This window comes from Rhipicephalus microplus, chromosome X (assembly GCF_043290135.1).
Source record: "Rhipicephalus microplus isolate Deutch F79 chromosome X, USDA_Rmic, whole genome shotgun sequence".
In the NCBI taxonomy this organism is placed as follows: domain Eukaryota; kingdom Metazoa; phylum Arthropoda; class Arachnida; order Ixodida; family Ixodidae; genus Rhipicephalus; species Rhipicephalus microplus.
The window spans coordinates 167,824,235-167,848,251 of record NC_134710.1 but is presented as its reverse complement, the minus strand read 5'-3'; the positions used below and the strand labels follow the sequence as shown (position 1 = coordinate 167,848,251).

The 24,017-nt window shown below is 48.6% G+C and overlaps 1 protein-coding gene across 2 annotated transcripts in view; it reads right to left on the bottom strand.

Annotated features, from left to right (window-relative positions):
* Positions 1–24,017, bottom strand: part of Rhp (GTP-Rho-binding protein rhophilin) — a 233,840-nt gene that overhangs the window by 158,966 nt on the left and 50,857 nt on the right. Inside the window, exon 1 of one of the 2 annotated variants that reach the window (XM_037428543.2) lies at positions 13,008–13,670. The exons of the other annotated variant lie outside the window; for it this stretch is intronic. Within the exon in view, the coding sequence (XP_037284440.1) occupies positions 13,008–13,046 (39 nt within the window). The 5' untranslated portion in view covers positions 13,047–13,670. Of the gene's footprint in view, positions 1–13,007; positions 13,671–24,017 lie in introns of those variants that run through there. 2 annotated transcript variants of the gene reach the window in all.

The window sequence follows — 24,017 nt, the reverse complement described above, 5'->3', positions numbered from 1 at the left end:
AAGTCCCGTACAGGCTTCGCTGCGACTACACCGAACCTCGGCGTCGCATTGCAGAACGCTGCCAGGCGGCGACTGCAGTTCACCGAGAAAGCTCACCAACAATCAAGGAGCGCCAACACGGAGAGCTATGCCGCGAACAGGCTTCCACGGAAAGTAAACCGAGAAGACCCGAGTATTCGGTGTCACGTTCAGACAGAAGACGTCTTTTAGCACGTCCGTGGTATCCCAGCAAACACGCATGCCGCCGAACTTGGTCGTCTCGTCTCGGCTCTTCCAACGCCGCATTTTATGCACTCCCATTGGTTGTATACCGTTGCACCGGTTTTCCTTCTTTTTTTTTTCCCCCCCATACGGCTGCTTTTCGTTTCTCCTCGACGCTCCTTCGCGATGTCCTTCCGCGTTTTCACGAAATAAGAAAAAAGAAACAAAAACAGGCGTGTCGCGTTTCGGTCGGCGTCGGTTTTGCGGGGTTTCATTCCCTTTCGTCTCTGCTCCGAAACCATCGCGAAAAAGAGCGGCGAGCGAACCGCTCTCTGTTTCTTTTTCATTATTTTTTTTCTTTTGACATCTTTTAGGACTGCCCATAAAAGCGCGAAAATACAAAATACAGAAAAGAGAGCCACCAAGACAGCAAGCAACAATACGTCCGCCTTCGCATATATATATATATATATATATATATATATATATATATATATATATATATATATATATATATATATATATATATATATATATATATATATATATATATAAACAAAACAAACTGAGGCGAAAAGTGCCGAGAGAGCTGTGCGCGCCACGTGATTACCTCTAGCTGGACAATTTTCTGTCCAAAGTTGCACTCAAGCAAACCGACAGAAAGGGAGGCGACGAGAAATAAAAGTTAATGCCAGAGCGGAGTCAGAGCACTTTATTTATTTATTTATTGGCTGTTTGCGCTCCCGCCTTTCTACCCCCCCCCCCCCCTCCTTCTTTTTCTTTTCCGACGCCGAAAGAACTCAATTTCCTAAACAGCGGGGTGGAAGTGGCGCGGACAAGTGGCTCGTTGGCATAAACTCGGGACGTGAAAGGAAAACGGAACGCTCGCTCTTTCCCGTTGGCATCCGAGTGGCGTAAGCGACCGCGAAGCGAGTTATACGTGCGCGGCTATTAAGGGTCCAAGCACGCGCACCTCATTCGACATGCCGCACACGATGAAGAGCCGGGCATTCTCGTACCAAGCAACGCAATAACTATTTTCAACATCCGCGAGAGCAAGTTTCGTCAACAGCATCGTTTAAAAACACAACGGTCAACGAAACACGTCTCAGGCGGGTGGGCCGTAGTCACAGAAGGGCCGGGTTAGGGCAGAAGGTAAGAACAAGAGAAGAGAAAGGGGGGGGGGGGCGCAGGAGGTAGTACACACGGTCAGAACTGCAACTGCTTACCCCGCCCCCCCTGCCTTTCACTTAACTCATCTCTCTCTATACCATTGAAGAGGAAAGCTTCTCTATATCTCGAAACGGGTCATTTAAGACGATTCGGGGCCAGGATTACATCCAAGAACGTGTCGATGCTGATATATATATATATATATATATATATATATATATATATATATATATATATATATATATATATATATATATATATGGCAAAGACAGTTATATGTAGGCCACGGGCCACGTCTTTCTCGTAAATCGGGTGTGTCTTCTGTAAAAGAATGAATCGCCGATCGTGAAACAAAGCTTCATGAAATCCCCCCCCCCCCCTAAAAAAAATACCGAGTTCCGATTCAATATATCCCGTTTTAGCTGTGGACTCATCTATCCCCTTATGTTTGGACTTTACGCACGCACAGATATGTCGAAGAAACAGCGTCGTAGAAAGTTCCAGACCGGGCCCTCTTATCCATTACACCGTGCGAATGAGATAAACCGAAGATAAATGTGATGACGATGAGAGTAAAATGGACCGCTACTTTTCAAGACCGCATTCCTGCAACATGGGGCTGAAAAATCGCTGCTGGATGCGAGCTGTTCGTTCGAGACGAGCACGGCAGCGCACAGCTACGCCCTTTGTCCCTTCGATCCATGAGTCGTAATTCGTCAGCGGGAATGCGCGACGGATCGGGAATGCCGACGGGACGCGTTTCCACCGACGGCAAATGGGCAGCTCTCCTGTACTATACCTTTCTAGAACACTTTACCTGTACTTTTTAGCTCCATGCCGCAGGAATGGATGGATGGATGGATGGCTGTACCGCCCTTTAGATAGGGCGGCGGCTCGCGCCACCTAGCCATAAAGTTAAGTACTATCACTATGTGTTGAAGGATTGAATTTCATTCGCACCTTGATTGTAGCCACCAATCGGTTAGCCTTTTTCTGGTTATTTCTACCCGTTTAAAGTTTATTTTGCCTTCTCTGTCCCTAAACCCATATGCTTTGAACAATTCCGCGCCATTATCTTGGACTACAGGGTGGAGCCCTTTAGAGAACATTATCAAATGTTCAGCCATTTCCTCCTCCTCTCCACAGCATTTACATATTGTCTCTGTGCCTTCGTATTCGGCTCGGTACGTCTTGGTCCGCAATGCTCCCATTCTGGCCTCGAACAGCAGAAAACTACTCAGAGAATCATGGTAGATCTTTTTTCAATTTCCTGCTTGAAGTTCGGTAGGTCTCCAGTGATGATTTCGTAAGCATTACAATTTTCCACATGTCCTTTTCTGTTTCCTTCACCTTCTTCTTAACCGATGTTTCCTTTTTGCTTAATGTTCTGCTGTTGTCTAGGCCCCGTATTCACAAATCATAGTCTTACATCAAGTTTTTCTCATCGGTTGTAAGCCTTTATTGCGCTTGGTGTACAAGGTAGGCTGCAGTACTCATGAACCAATCTTGTTGTGATCTTCTACCTCGTCACCACTTTTTGTGCCTTTGTAACGTATTTAAAGGGTATAGAAACTTGAGAAAAATTTGAGGTAAGACCAAGGATGGTTTGTGAATATGGGTCTAAATACTTGACAATTTTCGAGTTCGCTTCCTCCATTTAGTATCAACATTCTTCATGTAGAAGCAGCTGAAAACTTTCCTAGCCCGACGCTCCTCTCCCATTTTTCTAAATCGCTCCTTAAATTCTACCTTGCTGCTAGCTTCCCTGCCCTCGAATGATGTTCATCCCATATCCCCTTGTACTCCCTGATTTGGCGTATTCCTGTGAGCTCGTAAAGCAAGCCTACCTATTCCGCGTTGCTTAATTTCTAATCTTGCTTGAACCTCTGATCTCATGCACAAGACCGCATTGCTAAACGTCAAACTTGGCCAAATACCTCTCACAACGTCACACCTATTACAGTTCCACAGTGCCCTATTTTTCGTTAAAGCTGCATTCCCGTTGCCCTTAGCCAGGATTAGACGCCGTTGCACAACGAGCACCTCATCGCAATCGCCAAAACATTATACCGTTCGTCTATACGGTGCATTTCTCTTTCGTTCACTATATTTTGAAGCAACCAAACACGCTCTGTTTAAAACCATTGTAAGCAACTTTTGTAACCCAGTCGCGCACCTCCTTCCCTCGTCCCTCCCCCCCCCCCCCCCCCCCAACGCTCTCCGTCACAATTTCCAGCACCGGACCCTTGAACAAAGATAACCAGGACAGATTACGGCAAAGTGCCTGTTGCGTACAGATAATAGGTGACCAGTAAAAGAGCGAGGTATTGTGGGATGCACCGTCTGCTGCCAGTTCAAGGAGAGTAGACGACGACGAACCACTCCGCCGTAAGCCTCGGATTGTTCGAGACTGAGTGAATAAAGTTTACTACCTACCTACCTTGTTCGAGAGTCGCGCGTATGCGGTGGCCCGTTTATCTTCGTCCTGCTAAACCATGTTTGGCTGCTCCAACTCGAGCGTGAAACGCATGTATCGATTCCCATGGAACGAAGAAAGAAAAATGAGGTGCGCCGCGGCTGTGAAGAAAGCCACAGCGGCATGGTTGCCTTTAGGAACCGAGCGTTGGATGCACAGTGTGCGAAGACCATCTTATCACAGATACGTGTGTATTCCGCACTAATAAAAAGCTTACGCATGAATTCGCTGCGAATATTGTATACCGATAAATAAATTGTCGCGCAGGCGAGCCTATGTTATGGGAACGCGCGGGCGAAATCTACCTGCCATATGAGATGAGCACCGGCCATTGCAGTCATATATATGACAAAAAACGCGAAAGATTCACTCAACAGTAAGTTTACACGAAGTGCTGAACGAGTCCGTTTGCGTTTATCTTGGTGAAAACTGTGCGCCGGGACGGCACACAAAGGAAGAAGTGCGTTAAACAAGCGCAGGGTTTCGATTCTTCGGCTCCATCTATGTCTGACTGTATGTTTATTTGCCGCCGTTCTGCACAGCTTTATACCAAGATCAGCGTTCAAATAAGCATCTGGCTTCGACTAAGAAATACATCATATAGTGTGCTTAAGGCTGGAATATATATATATATATATATATATATATATATATATATATATATATATATATATATATATATATATATATATATATATATATATATATTATACGGGCTCAATAAATGCTGCACTTCATGCCGATCGACTGACGATGAAGCAACGAAGCCGAGATGAACTCTTAGCATACTGCTATACAGTCATCGCCATCCCCTCAGATCTTTTAAAATGGTGATTTTTTATCTGCAGTAACGTATCATACGACAACTGTCTTATGTATCGACTGGTCTGCTAGAAAAACTGACAGTACCCCCCGAGCAGCATAACAGCATTGCAGATCATTTTGGTGCAATAAAAAAGTTTCCTTACCGTTCATGGCTTTCGTGGCTTGTCATTTTCACAGTCACGGTTAGCAGAAACAAAATAAAAACAACTTCTAAAGCACTGACATTCCACGGAGAGGCACTTTTTTCAACGGAGCGGTACAAAAATGCGCGCGTGCCGCTGCTAACCCGCATGGTGCGTCGAGCCGTCGTATCCCACAGTTCCCTGCGACTGCCTATTTTACCGGTCCCCTAATATGTCGTTCTCACCCTCCGGTGCTGCTGCAGCCCGCTGTGCTCGAATACTGTTCGCACGTTGTTTGGCACACCATGAATTTCTCATCAGGGTGCTAACCAACGTAACAGATGCACGCTAGAATTCCTTGGAATCACACCTCCCTTCATCATCCCCAAAACACACACACCTATCACAGGGCAAAATCGAAAAAAAAAAACAATATATGTGACAGTAGCACACGACAGTTAGTTTACGATTCCAGCGCCGGAGAGGCTCGAGTCAACTCTAAACAAACAGCGCGGAACAGTGTGACCACGTTTCATTCCTTCCTTACCGTGCACCTGTATGCAGTTACGATACAACTTCCAGAGCAGCCAGATTGGTTTGACCGACAGAAAGTAACAACTTGCTGCGTTTCACTACAGTTTTGGCGTTCATAGGCCATCACTGGCTCTTGCGCCATAAAACACCAGAAATCATCATTCCTCGCAGTATAGCTTTCACCGCGGCGTGAGTTAACAAGGTGACCTTCACATAATGCTGAACGTTATACAACAAGCGAAAATGATTTGAAAATGGTCGATCGAATAACTACAGATATATGCGGTGTTGTATCCGTTACCGAAAAAAAGTAACTAAATACGTTACACCAACAAAAATGTTAACGCGTTACCGTTACCAGAAAAAAATAACGGACGTTACTTCTGCCGTTACTACACTATCATAAATTTTAATCACTGTCTTTGCTATAAGAACCCACAACAAAATATTTTTTTATATCTGATATTCATGCTTCACATAAAGCTTTTAAATAAACCAAGGATTATATTCAATATGCTAATTTAACGAGTATTATTTGTACATATGTACCAGGCCTTAGAAATGTTATATATACTTTTAGTTAGATACAGTTAATTTCTTTCCTCCTCGACTAGCTTCAACACTAGCTAAGGAGGGAAGGTGTTTGAGGTTCGGAATGGGTCCCCTCGATGACTCGAGTGCACGGTGGCAGCGCGAAGGAAGAGCCGTAGTCCGGTGAAGAGACGCTTTATTGCAGCCTCAGGTTACTGCCCGAGTCCAAGCCCGAACCTCCGCTCCCTATTTCAGATTCAAACACTCTCTTTTCAACCCTCAGTTGAACAAGGAGTCTTCACACAAACCAATCACATGTTGGGACTCGCATCGTCACAACCAATCGCACAAACACTTTCATAATGGACACTGCATTGGTAAAAACCACGTTACCAAATATTGGTGGTGGTAGTGGTTAGAATGAAGAGGAAAAAGGCACCTAATTTCTGTCTGCCTTCAGGCGACACGGCGCAGTGCCTTATAGGGGTGGGGGGAAGGAGGGATAAAAAGAATAGAAGGAAAATAGACGGAGAAGAAGACAGCCAACGAGAGAAAAAAGGAGATAGGAAAGTGGGGATCCGGTCGAAGCAGTCCAAGGGCGGGGTGCCACAATGCGAAAGCTGCACGGCGTCAGGAGACCGCGGAGGGCGAACCAGTCGGCGGGAGCTACGCTGATGTCGGAGATCGCGAGGGCACAACCGTCCAGCTTGAAATCCTGCGAGCGAATCTTACCAAGTATTACACGCAAAGGGATAGGTTCTCCCTATGTCACACTCTCTCCCATGCCAGGCCGTGCTGTCTCCGTCGGCCGACTTCCATCGGCAGCCGTTCTCACGCTCGAGCCCCGTCAGTTCTCTCATTAATTGTTGCTTCCTAGAAGCCTCCCTAAGAGCAGTGGGTACACCGTTGGGCTCCGTGCACTTACCAGGTGCGACAGCGAGGCGCCCCGACATCCTAACGACAGCGGGGGAGATTATGCTCGTCTCCCTGCCGCCACTATGTCTGGGTCAGCCAAGTGGTCGCGTCCCCGCGTCATTCTCAATGGCACGCGTGCATGTCAACAATGGCTTAAACTCAGACGGTGGCGCCTGACCTGCCTCTTGCCAGACGCTTTTCCGAGCAAGCTTCCCCCTTCTAATCCCGAACGGGGGCGACCTTGACGGCTCCGCTCGTGGACTGTGCGAACGAAGAAGTCTCCTTTCTTTCCCATGCTCGGGGTCTTCCGCGTTCGCCTTCGCGGAACCGATCGGCTTCGCTAGTTGACGGGAACGGGCTACGCGCTCTACATCAGCCGCTTTAATTGCGCTGCACCCAACACGCTGGTAATTGGTGCCTCATACTAACTGATACCATCGCTTATGACTCAGTGGCACATGATGAAGCTTTTTTTTTCTATGCGACATATATACACAATATCAGATTAAATAATCCACGCTATCCACAACTGAGAAAGCATCGCTGAACTTTAAATAAATTTACAGTAATAGGACTTTGGCCTCATCAACACCGCCACGTATGCGCGAACGACCTACACACAATTAAAAGGCCCCTTCTGATTACGCGCTAAGTAAATGATTAATGGCCTAGTCACGGAGGAAAAAAATTTGTGCAAGAACTAAAACAACTTGGACGAATCGCGCCTCATTCGCATTCCTACCGTGGGGTCACGCCTAATGTCCATGATGTGCAGAGTTCTGTTTAGGCAGGCTCTCCATCCGTAGCGCACCGGTTAAGTTACCGGCTGTCTCCTGGATGGGCCAGCATTCCACAAAAAGCGGCTTACAAATTGGGCTCCAAGTCTACGACGCCGCACTTGTCCAATTTGATGCGTTCTTCGCCGCGCTGTGCTCACCGAGTGTAGTCCTTGGTCACTCTAACTTGAAGACGTGGGTTTTATGTTGCCGGAGGCTCTATGCTTTCTCCGTGTACGAAGCGTGACAATCAGCGCGTGGTATAGAGTAAAGTAGTCCATGCGCTTTCTCTTCGGGTAGCCTGTCTTTTGGGCACGGAAGGGCGCAGGGGCTAGCAATCCGCCTACTATACAATCCACTTCCATCAATAGCATGTTTCTACAGTTTGTGAAGGTGGATTCTTGCGGCTTTATTCAGGCTTTGCCTTGCGATAAAACTCCCCACATGGATTCGGCGCGTTCCTGGAATTTCTATCCACAGTCCCTACGAAAAAAAAAAAGGAAGTCCACCCTCGCGTTCTTCGCCAGAACCTGCAGGCGGACAGCTCTTCGACGATGCGAGAAAGTAATTCATCGGGGTGGGCTCTGCAAAAATGGCACCTACAAGATAAAAAAAGTAACGATAACGTGACACCGCACGTTATCGAAAAATTGTAACGTAAGAACATTGCCCGCTACTGAGTTACCGAAACAAGTAACACGTTACCACCGACGCTGGCTATACATATACCGAGCGACTTATATCATGCCACCATAATAATAGTATCTGGGACTTCACGTCCCAAAACGACGATATGGTTATGATAGACGCCGTAGTGGAAGGCTCCGGATATTTTGACCATAGGGTGTTCCGAGGCTGACATCGCACAGAGCCTCTTTCATTTCGTCTCCAGCCACGACCTGGATCGAATCCGCGACTTATGTGGTCAGCAGCTGAGCACCGCATACCCACTGTTCCACCGAGGCGGACTCAAGCCGCTATAGACTCTGGCCATTTCCAGGAGTCTGTTTTTTTTTTCGGGAAAAGTATTGCAGGCACAACGGTGGCTTATTAAAATGTTTCTCGGTTTATTTTCACGTGTTCATGAATCATATCGCTCACATATGATAACATAGGAATACATTTACGTGTGCATAAATAACTACGATAAGTCGACAGCATGCTGTGGCGAAAATTTTTTCACCGTGATGGTAACTTTAGTGGATGTCGGGACCACCAACTCCTCTGCTGGTCAAGGGCCTGTCATATAATCAGAACATGAACATATATGTAGATGGATACTATACTCCTCAAAACACTATAGCGTTCGGCATCGTTGGGAACTTGTACAGTGTGCAACAGTTGTCATAAAAAAGTTGAAGTATTTCACACGAGGGAGCTCTCAGTAATCTATTCTGCCCTTATAACATCCCGATAAGCCCAACCGCATCGGGTTTGATGTCCAGAATAAGCGGCTGAGTCACCCCGTGTCATACAATCCGGACTGAGCTCATCGCGGCTTGCAGCAGAAATTGAAGAGCAAACTTGCAGTGACAAAGTTCGCCACGCCAGTCGTCGTAAAAGAAACGAACCGAAATTTGTATACGACGCAAGCAGCGCTCGACAAGATGTCGGAGGGTCGTAAGTGCATGCTTGGTGAGCAGCGTTCGGAGGAAGTTGAAATATAGCGACCGTTCTCTTTCAGCCATGGCTGAGGCCTGTTTCAGGTGCCCCGTCTCCCGTTAACTACAGCTCTTCCCACGGCTCCAGTGCCGTCGGAAAGACGCCGCATACCTACACCACAGAAACGCGCAGAAGCAGATGGCCTCCGAAGGGGCCCCGCCGCGGTGGTCTAGTGGCTAAGGTACTCGGCTGCTGACCCGCAGGTCGCGGATTCGATTCCCGGCTGCGGCGGCTGCATTTCCGATGGAGGCGGAAATGTTGTAGGCCCGTGTACTCAGATTTGGGTGCACGTTAAAGAACCCCAGGTGGTCAAAATTTCCGGAGCCCTCCACTACAGCGTCTCTCATAATCATAGCGTGGTTTTGGGACGTTAAACCCCACAAATCAAATCATCAGATGGCCTCCTGGAAGGAATGCGCGATTTATCAGGTCACGACCGCTGTGGACACCATTCAGGGCTTACGGCGATATAAGTATGACAGCAGAGCATTCAGGTATATAGCAGAACTCGAAGTCCTATCAATAGTATGCAGTCGTGACAAAGTCAAGCGCTCTGCAGTTATGAGGGTTATCGCGCTCATGGTTCGCGAGCCTGGCACAGCGTGTTACGATCCTTCCGTTTTCCGACTCAACCATCAAGTTCCGGTATAATTGGGGAACACGTACCAAACATGACAGAATGCAAGAAATAGGTGCATGTGAGCGGGGAAACGCATGTCCCGCAAAGGATCGCCCGTTGCCCCCCCCCCCCCTTCCTAAATATTGTGAGAAAGACGCAAGAAATGTGTGATCGCCTAATTTGTTATATTTCTCAGAGGTGATAACACAATGGTTAAAACGTAGTCATAAAAATGCGTCTTTCATTAGCGCTCCGCGAAGTCAATTTTCTTCGATTCTGGCGTTCAAAAAATTGAGAAAATCGAGTCAACGGCAAACGAGGGAAGCATGCAAGCGGATAGTCACCACTCACATAAGGCGACGTGATGCTCTCTTACTCACATCGTAATATATCGGTAGATCTAGCTGGCTTAATCCAGTGCACGAACCGCGTTATCTCAACTCACACAATGAGATTGACGCCACCTGAAGAAGAGCTTGCATTATTCGCGACTGCGTCGGCTGCCCTGTTCTCGCAAGTCGTTACTAATGGTTGCGCAACAGGCGTTACGTGACTGCGCTGCGTCGCGTTCGTTGCTGACCTGCGGAGTGACGCCGAGCATTTCATCAGGGAATGCTTGATGTCGCTTGCACGACCCTCGCCTCGTGTGTCGCGTGTCAGTTGAAATACACTGGCATGCGGCTCGTAAGTCGCTATACATCTAATTACATCACAGTCAACACCTGACTCTCACTCTCTAATAAGAGTGGAGCCTTACCTTAAGAAATTGAGACGTCATTCACATCTCAAACCAGGATGGATGATTCCGCCGATCTTGTTGTCTAATGAAGTCACTTCTTCCATCGCGCGTTGTTTCTTCTTTTGTGGCAATGTCGCGTAACGGAGGATTGTGTGCAGTGGCATAGCCGGGGTGGAGATGAGGCTGTTCAGAACTTCCCGAAGATTTTTCAATTTTTCATGCGTACACGCACACACATAACTGAACTCCCCCAAAACAACTTTCTGGCAAGGCCACTGATTGTGCGCTTGCTCGGATCTCAATTTCGCAGGTACTGAGATCAGTGCACACAAAACAACACCACGCGTATGCCTTACAGGTGAACGACAATGGAAGGAACTTGCTCACGGGGCGAACAGACGGGCGCCTCAGAACAGCCACTGCCGTGCGGGGCCGGCGCGTAGCCTTGAGCATGCACGAAAGGTGCTGCCAACAGAGAGCGGCGTTTGTTCAGGCGGCGTCCGCTCATTCGGGGAGTGGTGGCGATCAGAGGGCAAGACAGCACACGCCGTTCAATAATTCGCTAATAATACCCATTCGCTGGCGCCAGAAAAAGAAAAACGAAAAAAATGCATGGAAGATGCGGTCATCTCTATACGTTCCCGCCAGTTGCTTCGAGCAATTTATGCTGGTATGCGAGGCGAGCGTATAATAATGAAGTATGCCTCGAGGCGGGAAATCGCGCCTTTCATGTTACACGCTGAGCTTACGAGGGGGAGAAAAAAACACGTGTTTATATGCAATGTCACTAGCAAGACTGGAGAACAAATGCCACCGACAGTGCACATGAACAATGTTTCAATGCAGATACAAACAAACACGTTTGCGAGAACACGCGAATGTTTCGCACAACACACATCTATGCCCGGACTTCTCAATAACGCGTTAAAACACTGATTTATACACGCAGCAGTTTGCAGATAACACAATATGGTGCATTGCAATCACAGCAAGAAACCACTACGAAACGGAAACGAATGGAGCCGTTATTAACAGAACCACGAAGAGTGAACAATGTAATAATAATAATAATAATAATAATAATAATAATAATAATAATAATAATAATAATAATAATAATAATATGTGCGATTTAACGTCCCAAAACCACCACATGATTATGAGACACTCCTTAGTGAAGGGTAAGAGTGAAAATGTGAGCGAGACACGCTACTGGGAACAATGTCACGTCTATGGACACTCTTCCGAACAGCGCGTCTCTTTCAAGTGTCCAGCAACTGCGCATTTGTTTTTTATACACTCTTACTTTCACGGCTCCAGACGAGTGCTCCAGCACATCTCAACAAGTCTCGGCCGAGTTGTCATACCTCCCCTCAATGACTCACTGGAACCGCATCGGGAAGAGGTACGAAGGAGAACCGCATATGCATGCAGCGAGTCTCATCGTAACGCTGTCTGCACCTCGTTCTGTTCGCTTACTTCACTTACGAGCTATAAAGCAAACGACAAATTACATGAACTAGTCGATGCAAGGTTCTGTTTGGCGTTGCATAAGTCGGTTGCCAGACTTGCGAGTATTCGCCCCTGCTGTGCCGGCTTTCCTGTACGGTCCCTGTGTAATCCACTGGTTGTGCAGTCTGTTGACACGGTCGTATTATTTAGCGGCCCCGTGTGCGTTGCAAAAGTGCGAGTCCCCCCCCTTTTTTTTTTTTGCTGTACGTTCCATTATAATATTAACAGATCTGACTAGATCGTGCCTCGGAAGCACGGAATTTGCGAGTTTCAAACTCGAAGTAAGGAACCAACGCGCAACAACGGATTTACCGGGGGAACTGAACGAACGGCGTCGCAAAACTCCGCGCACAGCGTATCGCCGAAGTATGAATCGTTGTCCCCCGCCGCGGTGGTCTAGTGGCTAAGGTACTCGGCTCAGGCTGACCCGCAGGTCGCGGGTTCAAATCCCGGCTGCATTTCCGATGGAGGCAGAAATGTTGTAGGCCCGTGTGCTCAGATTTGGGTGCCACTTTAAAGAACCCCAGGTTGTCGAAATTTCCGGAGCCCTCCACTACGGCGTCTCTCATAATCATATGGTGGTTTTGGGACGTTAAACCCCACATATCAATTAATCAATCAATTAATCGTTGTCGCCGAAGTGTGCATAGCCGTTTGTGGCTGTGCAGTGATCCAGACGACTGGTGTTCATCCTTGATCTTGGCAAAATACTGATAACCCCAAAAAGGGACCATAGGCGCCCTTGTGACACGGGCACACCACGCACATTTGAAAAACAGCGAGAGCAGATGGGGAAGCATTAGAGGAAAGCCTATAGCCGTCAAATTCAGCGGAAGTCTTGGCCCCACAAGTGTGGCAACGACTTGAGCCAAACAGAACCTTGCCCATGCCTACAGTGCATCCATGTCGACCGTGCACTCACCCGTTTGCGGAATTGAGGGTAACGCAGACTGGAAGCCATCGTTCGGGTGGTCCCACGGTGTCGTCTTCCCACAAAGAACGAAGCAAACACGAGAAAATATGCAGCGAGCAGGCTGACAGTCGATGCTGCACGATCAGCGTCCCGCACTTCCCAAGCAGAGAGGCGTGGGTCCGGAAGTGCGTGCGTCCTGTTCAGCGGCGGTCAGGGATGCCGTTGTCACGTGGTGTCGGCGACGACAGTGCAAGCTGCTCGGATGTCGCGGATCGCAACGCGGTGTATCGTTTCAGACTCGATCGCTGTCGCGGCTGGTATGCTTCTCAGGTAGGTCGAGCGCGGTTAACGCGCGCACACGGTTCCGAACGGCGGAGACGACACTCGACGAACGACGCGGCTCGTCGGCATGCGCGTGGAGGGGGAAAAGGTAAGGGGGGGTGACGCTCGCGACAGAGATAGACGTAGGGAAACGAGAGAGCCTAACGAGAGAAGGCCCGCATGGAACGGAAAGGAGCTTAAACGGTGGGGAGAGCGAGCAGAACATAAAAACCGCTCGAAAAAAACAGCAGCAAACAAGGAAGCCAGCCAATGGAAAGCGCCGCGAGCGCACCTGTGCGACTTTCTCTTTCACCACCGGTGCTTCACTCCCGATTGTCTTTTTGTTTATACTTTTCCGCGCTCGCCTTTCTCTCACAGCACACTGCCCTCCCCCGCAGGTTTGCGCAGGCACGATGCGACGCGCGTGCACATCTTTCCTGCCGGCGATCGACGTCACTTGGCCGCAACCTCCAACGCGGACCTTGTCTACCTTCCCCGGCCATGATTCACGCCGGCGTGGCCAAGCTAAATTATACCCCAATGCACGCGTCCAGTGCACGCATGCCCAAAGCGGCGACGTGCACAGTGTACCGACCTCTGACGCCGAGTGAATACCAAGTGCCTTCGGATGCTGGCGCTGAATACAATGCCGCGCATCATGTCGGTGACGCAGCTCGCCGGGTGACGTCACACCGGGTACTTGCGCGGAATAAAAAGCGCCGCACTGAGAAAAAAAAAACGGGCATCTTGGTAAGCTTGGCACACCCCGGAATAAGCGGGAGTAGTTTTAGCGCCGCAAGCGCTGGAAACATCCGTGTTCCCCCTACATCTGATAGAGCGCATTACGCGCGGGTAAAACGTAGAAGACATTGTCTTCCCTTTCACACACAAGTAAAATTTAATTTCAGCCGTCAGTCAAGTGGCACGCTGTTATCCGCACGCGACACAGTCTTCTGCTGACGTATTGTTTATTCTACTTACGGTGCCGTGTGCGACGGGGCAAACACAAATCGTGCCGTTGAGTGAAGTCGATTGGAGCTTTCAGGTGGCACAGAGAACGATGCAGGTGTCACAGAGAGCGACCAATATTTCTTCCAATACCCGGCTGATGGCCAAACAGAATGACAGCACACACGTTTTTATTCTGACGTTGCTCACCTGTTTAAATGCGTAGGAAACAGGTTGCTGAACGGAAAATGGGCAAAATGGCCACAAAGGAGATGAGATAGATCCAGGAAGAGTCAGGGCACAGTTGCTAGAAATGCAGTCAGGGTGCAGCACACCGAGCCCCTGCCACACCCTCCCATCCATCCCCAACCCTACGAAATTTCACTTAAAAAACAGCGCCAATAACGAGGGACAAGAGAAAGAAGGAGACAGACAGCGGCACTGGCTTACAACAAGATTTATTTGCGAAATTTATGAGGCTTCAGAAATAGAAAGGCTGCCCCGCCGCGGTGGTCTAGTGGCTAAGGTACTCGGCTGCTGACCCGCAGGTCGCGGGTTCGATTCCCGGCTGCGGCGGCTGCATTTCCGATGGAGGCGGAAATGTTGTAGGCCCGTGTACTCAGATTTGGGTGCACGTTAAAGAACCCCAGGTGGTCAAAATTTCCGGAGCCCTCCACTACGGCGTCTCTCATAATCAAATGGTGGTTTTGGGACGTTAAACCCCACAAATCAATCAGAAATAGAAAGGCTGGGCAGTGCATGTGTCAGCAGGCCTTCGATTGCGCTGTCACTAAAAGAAATAGATTTCCTTCTGAACGTTAGCACACGTGTTGTTCATGGTGCGTTGTGGAGATGACTACGTGGTTGTTAGGTGGATTCTGTTTTGTTTGTTTTGTATTTTTCTCTTTTTTTGTCAGATACTGCCCAAGTATATATTGTGCGGTTCTAGCAAATAAATCTTGTTGTAAGTCAGTGCCGCTGTCTGTCTCCTTCTTTCTCTTGTCCCTCGTTATTGGCGCTGTTTTTTAAGTGAATCATGTTGTACCAACTCGCCCAAGCAACCACGTTACCTACGAAATTTGTTTTCGCCACGGCATACAGGCACAAAATTACACCTGCTCGTTGTTGCGGCTCTCGGCGCTGTTTACCAGTAGTCCCTCCGAATCCCAGCGCTGATCACCAGTTGTTGCTGACCGGGGTCTACCCGGTCTCTTGCGGTAGCGTGGTGTAGCTTCGGGTGGAGGAAACAAACGCTGACAAGATGGGGATACGAAAAACAAACAGGTTTATGGTACTATTTACACTTATTTACAGCATAGAGAGGTTGAGAGTTTCACAAACCACGAGCGTGGTGGTGTTGAACCGTTACATGGTTCAGAGCTACGTCCTGCACTCTGCAGCGTCGTTTTAAACCCTGTCGGGCTCCTCCTCCTTGATTGGAACGTCAATCACACACACACAAGACACCGCCCATGGGCATAATTCAGTAGCACATGGTCCACCGAATAGTTATTGCATCTCCCAACTCAATGCTCTTAGAAGAGGGGAAATGGGGTTCTCTCCCGGAACAATTTGGCGGTTGGGTCGCTTCTTCCGCCTTTCCCTGGAAGGGCAGTAGATACTTGAATCGCGGAGACACGACCTGTGCAGTCGGTCTGCTTCGCCGTCTCGCTAAACAATCCGGCCTCGGGGAATCACTTCTAGGGACATTGGCTTACGGACCGTCTTCTAATCCCTTTGTCGCTCCCTGCCGCTGGACGCTGGTTCCGAGAGAACTGGGGTTCCAGGCGTGGGAGCGCTGCCCGGCTACGTTTCTCAGCGACAGCATGGCGCCTACTGACGACGGTCATAACATCGTCCAAGCTCTGCCCCCACTTGAGATCAAAGAGGTCCTCACTCAGAAAAAAAAATTCTGCGCACGCTCCTGACCCACTGTCTGCGCTATGTCTTGAACTACTGAACCACTCACGTACAACCGCTGTGACACCGAGAAAGAAACTGAAAAATGTGGTGGTGGTTGTGGTTAGATGAAGGAAAAGACGTGTTGAGGGAGCACGGCTCAGCGTCGAAAAATGTACCACCTTCGTGAATGCGCGGCTTGGAAAAATGCGTGTTTTTGAAGCTTCCTGTATCGAGAAACGTTGACTCAGCTTCTTTGTCCCTGTTCCTATATGCTAAGAAAAACAAAATGCCCACTGGTCGTGGTTAACGAACACTGGTTCAAGTCCACGAACACCAGTCCTGCTGAGCTTTTCTTTTTTCGCTTTTGTGCTTGACTTTCTCGTGACTACTTGCACCGCTTCTGAAAGTAAGGCATGTGTTAGTGAACGCTCCGTCAATGGACCCCCTTTCTGAGTACAACGCTGCACCATTCGAAATTTTGACGACCCCCCCCCCCCCGTGCCAAGCTGTACCATAACATTAAAAAAAAAAACAGACGGACACGTTGTTCACAGTCCCCAGCCGTTCATTATGCTCCTCCTTTCCTTCCTCAGACAATGACGTCCCCAACCTACGTGATATCACAGCCAGACTGTACGCGATAAGGAGGGATACGAGTCATTTTCGATGTCTAGCAACGCGCCCTGATAATAGTCTCAATATCTCCACCAGGAAGACAATTTCGTTGTCTTTGCTTGTCAGCCCTGCCAAGATTGGCGGAGATAAACACGCGCGACACGAAGCAACAAATAGGGCCGTTTCTCTTACACCACTCTTCCGCCGCCGTCTTTCGATTCGCGCGGGGTGCGTGCGTGTGTGGGGGATGGGAGGGGGGGGGGGGCAAGCGCAACTGACGAGTGGCGTAACTGCGCTCCAATGACGTCAGTTTTGCTGTAATCCTTCGCGCATCAAGTCGAATCGGGGATACATGCAGCAGAAAACAGGCATTGCATGTATCGCTGAAACGGGGCCGGTTAAAAGAGCGACGTGTAAAAGGGCCGGAAATGCACACGCAGCTGCTCAGTCGTCAGGTGTGTTCTTTTATTCATTAACTTATGTATTCGCAGAATCACTGACGCTGAACCAAAAATGTCCACGCTAAAAAGAAAGAGAGAAAGAAAAAAGTTTTTCTCCGAAAACACCTTGGTGAAGAATAATGAAGAGTGTAATTTTTATTTATTAATTCAGAATTAACTTCCTGACCCTCAATCAGAAATAAATAAACACGAGACTGCACTCGACCCGAACAAAACTGTATTGGCCCGCTACTGATTGTAAGTCATGATGCACGGATAATATCATGTCATATTGATTACAAAACAGAATTAATATATGATTATACACACCTGTTGAACACAGCAGAGTAAATGGGCGGTAGTATGGTGGTAAATGTTAAGCGATGTAGAACAGTGCGAATATGAACATAATTTCTCAGACATACAAAAAAATAAGAAATAATAAAAAAGGAAACAAAAAAAATGGCCTATGAAAAATGACTCACTCTCTCGTAATCGAGAGTAGACGTGAGCATGAAATAAGCAGAATTGACTGGAGATTTTAGCAGCCCCTATCTTAATATGCGACCGCGACGCAGGCCTGGAAGCTTGCTGAGCTGGAAGGAACCTGTCATGCAGCGTGGCACCATCTTTCGAAGTAGGCATGCATGCAGTGTCAAACAGGCGCCGCAAAACTAACTGACCGCTGGCGTTGAGCTATAACATGTATGGGGCTATGACATACGCCTTTGGAGCACCGCTATTGGAAACGAGAAATAAAACTTTAGCGTGCTAGAAGTTATAAAACTTCAGCGATAATGTGAACATTGAGAATCATTTTTGTAGCTTGTTACGGCCCGTACAAAGGGCCGGGGGCCACATTTTTTAAAACTTTTGACTGCATGAACAGATGTTCTAGTTTCAGTACCCGGATAGATTTTTACTAAAGATCAATTGAAGGTCGCCGACGACAGGAGCTAAAAACATATCGTGTTCAAAACAGGCGCACCCGATGGGACGAGACTGCACTGACTGCAGTATACATATAATCGCAAGAGAACGTGCTGCGAAACCCCTCTCACTCGATACAATTCGTCGCATCTTTTTTTTTTTTTTTTTGCAAACACAGGGGCCATTTCGGTGGAGGCGAAATATGGTAGAGGCCTGAGTACTGTGCGATGTGAGAGCACGTTAAGGAACACCAGGTGGTCGAAATTTACGGAGCCCTCCAGTACGGCGTGTCTCATAATCATATCTTGATTTTGGGACGTAAAATAATATAATATTGATGATGCCTGCAGAAAAAAAAGAAAGCCACGTCGCCTGCCCGCTCGCGCGCTGTGAACGCGGTCCTCCCTAACTGACGTTCCGTGTGCCAACGACCACAGTACACTGTAATAATCATAGCATTGGGCCATAGCCATAGCATTGGGCAGGCTGAGCAGCGATTGTGATGGCGGCGCGGTGGGAAGACGTCTTGCGAGCGGCAACGCAAGTGATAACCGCTGCGTCTGTTCATCGGCGTCATGAACAGCCACGAGGGAGGCATATCGTTTGCCCGCGGAAAGCACAGGAATCGCGGCGCGCATTGGCGCTCAGGCCGGCATGTCACGCGGTGCTCTTTTTGTATTTCGCGGGCAGCTGTAGGAAGCAGAAAAACACTAATACTCAACAGACAGAAAGTTGGAAACTGTCTCATTGGATGCTTTGTACACCAATATACAACTTTCCCATATTAATTCTCTGCCTATAACTTCGCCGCTTAAAAGTGATAATAAAGAAGCTGGAATGAGAAAAAAAAAGTGACTTATAACATAATAATTCCTACACTGACGCCTCTCGGCTCTGCTGTTCAATCCCAATGAGGACTTGGCAGGCCGATTTTGTATTGTATTGATACTCTATCAAGATTATTATTATTATTATTATTATTATTATTATTATTATTATTATTATTATTATTATTATTATTATTATTATTATTATTATTATTATACGCCATACTCAGCAATATGCGTCTCTGGCTAGAGTTACCCCAGGCACGGCAGCTCCTCGGAGCAGCCGTGGCTCAACTGCGGTAAAAAATGCACTAAACAACGTTCGGAGAAATCGAGCAAGACTGACGGAATGAACACTCGGAAACGCGTCGCACGAGTAGTTAGCTGTGCCCGTAAATAAACAGTCCAGCCGATCCCGGAACTGCGCGGACGGTGATGAGTCAAGCGGAACGGCGACGAAGGTGGCGATTCCGTTTGGCTCCGAGAATCGCCGTTCACTTATAATCGGCGCCACACAGGACGGCGCGGCTGCCGGGACCTTCCTGGAAGGCAAGCCACCGAGACGGGAAAGAAACGCCGGCTGTTCGGGGTACACAGCTGACTCAGGCGCCATAAATCGGCCTGTCTTCTTCTGCCCTGCCAGCAGACGCCGTAATGGCGCGCACACCGCTGAAGATTTTGCGCGCTTCTCACAAGCGGCGCGCGGTTTCTCAATTCGCATACGCAACCGCCACGAGGGATACACGTGCTGCGCAATTGAAAGAGCATTGCGTGTTGCGGAAAATTCACACATTTAGGGATTCTTGAATCTCAAAATTTGTGAGCTGATGCCGCACCTGAAGTATATATGTATACACAAGGGCGTTTTCGTCATTCCGCTTCCACGGGGATGCCGTCGCCGTGGTCATAACGAAGCTGCGATGGTCAGCACCGCTGGGATAAGAAAACTGCAAGTCGCTGCATAGCGGAAGAGTGGAGGGACGCAGTATGCATACCCTTCCACCGTGTACAGGTGCAGCACCTAGACAGTGTTACAGATCTTACAACAGATTTATACGAAACATAAATTTGGCGCGAAGGACTTCAGAATAGACCTAATCATCAATAATCCGCCGACTGCGTCATATCGGCCGAATCCTTCCCTTGCAGGTAGACGCGATGTTCGAAGATGCAGCGTATATGTAATGAAACAAGCGAAGCAAAAAATTAATAGTAAATTGAGATAGATAGATAGATAGATAGATAGATAGATAGATAGATAGATAGATAGATAGATAGATAGATAGATAGATAGATAGATAGATAGATAGATAGATAGATAGATAGATAGATAGATAGATAGATAGATAGATAGATAGAGATGGAGGGAGAGAGAAGAGCAGGTAGGGAGGTTAACTAACCAAAGTGCTCACGAAGCTCTGAGCTGGTCGTTTAAGACAACAATTGCAGGCGCAGTGCATGTTTAGCGACGGCAGCGGCTGCTGTGGGTTGAGATATATAGAGGGAGATAGAGCGCAGTTCGATGGGCCTATTGTGGCGAATCTGACAATATGGTGTTGTGCGAGCTCTCGCATGCGTGCCTAAACAGAGCGTATAGTGTTTCGCCCTTCGCGAAAAGCGATTCTCGGTTCTGCACTATCTCTAGCCGGCGTTAACAGCTGACGCACATAGGCGCGACGCGCTTTTTCACCTGGCGTTTGGCTGGGTACACGTGCCGGCGCAACGCGGAAGAACGACTTGACGCCAAGTCCGACTTGATTCCAGCTAACACGATACACTCAACACTGATTGCTCTGCGGCATGTGGCAGTCAGTGCATGCGTTTTGATCGTCGACACACAGAAATTCGCCACCGCCTGAGATCACGCACAGTTCGCGTTGACACGCGGAGAGCAAAACGGGCGAACGACATAGCAATGACAATGACAGCAACAATAAAGATAAATCAAAACAGGCATACCTGGTAGCGCACAATGGGCGACAAGTGAAGAGCCAAAAACAACAGAGCCGCCAGAGCGTACAAAACGATCAGTCTTCCGCGAAGAACGTGGTATGCCTGTTTACGCCGACTCGGGCATTTATTTTTTTAAATATTTTTTTTTTTCACTTATGCCAAGCAAACATGTCTCACGTGCTTCCGCTTCCAGCTATGAACGCCTTCCGGTGTGCTTCTTTATGAGTGGTTCAGTGCAGGGGAGCAGCCCAGTTCAGCCTTTATGAACAGCTGATTGTTCTGAGAAGTTCGAAACGTTCTTTACGCTACATTTACACATCGTGAGCACCAGCAGGCCGGCGCAACTGGCGCACGAAGGAGACCACCACGCGAAAGTCACACGAAGAGAATTCTCACGTTGTGCGATAATTCATTCTTGTGGCACTAAACAGCAGACAAAAGACAAGGACACGGACACTACAGCACTGGCTTTCAGTCACGAATTTACTGAGAAAAGAAAGCAAGTTATCCATATAGGTAGACAGCATCGTGGGTGAAACAATAAGATGACATATTCGCACCAACTCGCCGAAATGTTTGCTATCAAGGACAAAGCTTCCAGTAGGCATTAAGGACTGCAATGTCCCAAAGAATACAGCAGTAATAGCGCCCTTAACTGCCACAGAAAAGTGGCATTTTGGAATGCACGTCACATCACGTGTCCCGTGTACCCCACCCCGGTGGAAGCCAGTCAAGTTCCTGACCGATCAACTTCGGATCGGAAGTATAGGGCTACGTAAACGTGTATACGTGGCCAGCAGGGTTGCGAGCCAAGACGAAGACGAGTGTTGATCGAGTACCGTGCAACAGTTGACCGTGTTTAAAGGCCTTGCGGCAAAACGCACGAGCGCGCCTCCACGAAAAGAAGTTCGTATACGGCTACAGAGCAGACCTATATAAGTAGACGCTTGAGAGCCTTTACCGTCTCCTGCAGAAAAACGGTTCGTTAACATACCTCAAAGCTGCAAAGCACAATTTAGCTCACTTATGTGGACATGTCATCGGAGAAGGATTGACCGGCATATTGAGACAAAAGCTTTGTGCGGGCTGTTGCGGACCGGGGTCTACCCGGTCTCTTGTGGCAGCGTGGTGTAGCTTCGGGTTGAGGAAACGAACGCTGACAAGATGGGGATACGAAAAAACAAACAGGTTTATGGCACTATTTACAAATATTTACTGCATGAGGTTAGGAGTTCACAAACCACGAGCGTGGTGGTTGAACCGTTACATGGTTCAGAGCGACGTCCCGCACTCTGCGGCGTCGTTATGAGCCCTGTCGGTGGAACACCAATCACACACACACACAACAGGCGAGGGGTACGAGCATGCACGGCCCACGTGAACATCCAATATTGAGTCGTGATCACTGCACTGCAAGGTAACGCCAGAGGGGCTCTTCCTCGTCGCGTGTGTGCCGCTGGTCGAGGGGTCCCAAGCTCCTGACAGCATACATCAAACGGTCCGCCGATCTGTCCGCTCAATTAGCAGGGCAATTTGTGGCGGCTGCCGCGGTTTCTTTCAAGGAAGATGCTGTCTTTGTTATCCTCTCTGGAACGGCTTACGGCGTCGTGGCGACACGACGTCTCATCCTCCGGCTAGCCGGGACAATACCTGGCGGGCATAGGCAGCCGGCCAGTCGGCTACTTGTTTGAGGATTAAAAGAGCGCCGCTCCCCCGTCATCTCTGGACACTGGTTCCGAGAGAACTGGGGTTCCAGGCGTGGGAGCGCTGCCCGGCTACGCTTCTCAGCGACAGCATGGCGCCTACTGACGACGGTCATAACAGGGCTTATGAGTCACCGTCGTCGGCTTCAACGAGAATGGTACCGAACGTCAGCAATTTAATCAGTGCCTCGTGAGAACATAGGCCTTCTGCTCTCGTTTGCGTTTGTTAAATGAACTTTGAATTTTTCATTTGCGGCATTCAGCCGCCGTATAAATGCACGGAACAAGCCCGCCACGTCGTTCTCGGCCACAGTAGAGGTCACGCTTCATCGACACTAGTCAGGACTACCTTCTAAACTTCCACCTGCTTGCTGCAATAATAATAATAATAATAATAATAATAATAATAATAATAATAATAATAATAATAATAATAATAATAATAATAATAATAATAATAATAATAATAATCTAATTATTATTATTATTATTCACAACATATTAGTAAGCATGAGTCACATCACACGGCGAGTTGCTGTGACTTGGGGAAAAAACGTTCATGTCCGCCCAGAGGGAACGTTGCTGTGATGAGCAGACACACACAGCATTAGTGAAGTGCGTCACAATAAGCCCCAGTGTCCTACTCGATCTAACCCACATGCGGCTGCGCGTAGAACATTTGACCAACCAAAGCGAAGCGGTCCAAGACGTTCGATACCGGGATGAAATGCCTTGCCTATAACGGCCTGAATGGCCGCAACGACCGCAACGCCACCTTTGCTGGACCACGTCGATAACACGCATGCCCGTTGCAGGCAGCCGGGAGGAATGGAACCGTGTCATCTTTGGCAGAGCGTCAATCGACGTTCACGCTTTATAGCTGTGTCGCGGAAGGTGTCATGTCGTTCCCGTGCGGCAGGTCGCTGAGGCCCGTACGGGTTTCTTCGGTATATGCGCCTGTCTCGGTACGGCGCGACCAAGCAATCAGCCGGGAGGACGGCCCGGAGTGTCATCAAGTCGCGTCTGCCCGCGCCGAACAGCCTTGGCTTCGATTGCACCACGCGGAGGGAAAAGCGGTCTCCACGTACACGGTAAATGACCCCTGCAGCGCGACCGCACGACTAAATGGCGCAGCAGTCCACTGCCCCCCCCTCCCCCCAGCCTCATGCTTCAAACTCTTCCAAACGCTCACACGCAACGCAGTGGTCACAACACCTACACGATGATTGCTTCCTCTTCTTGGTTTCCCCAATGAGCACGCGTGCGCAAACGATCCACCACCGGTGATGACTGTGGCGCGTCAGAAACTGTGGGGTCAACGGCGTGAAGACAAAGGACACTCAATTTGTTCCCTTTGTCGACATCGCGCGCAAATGTTCA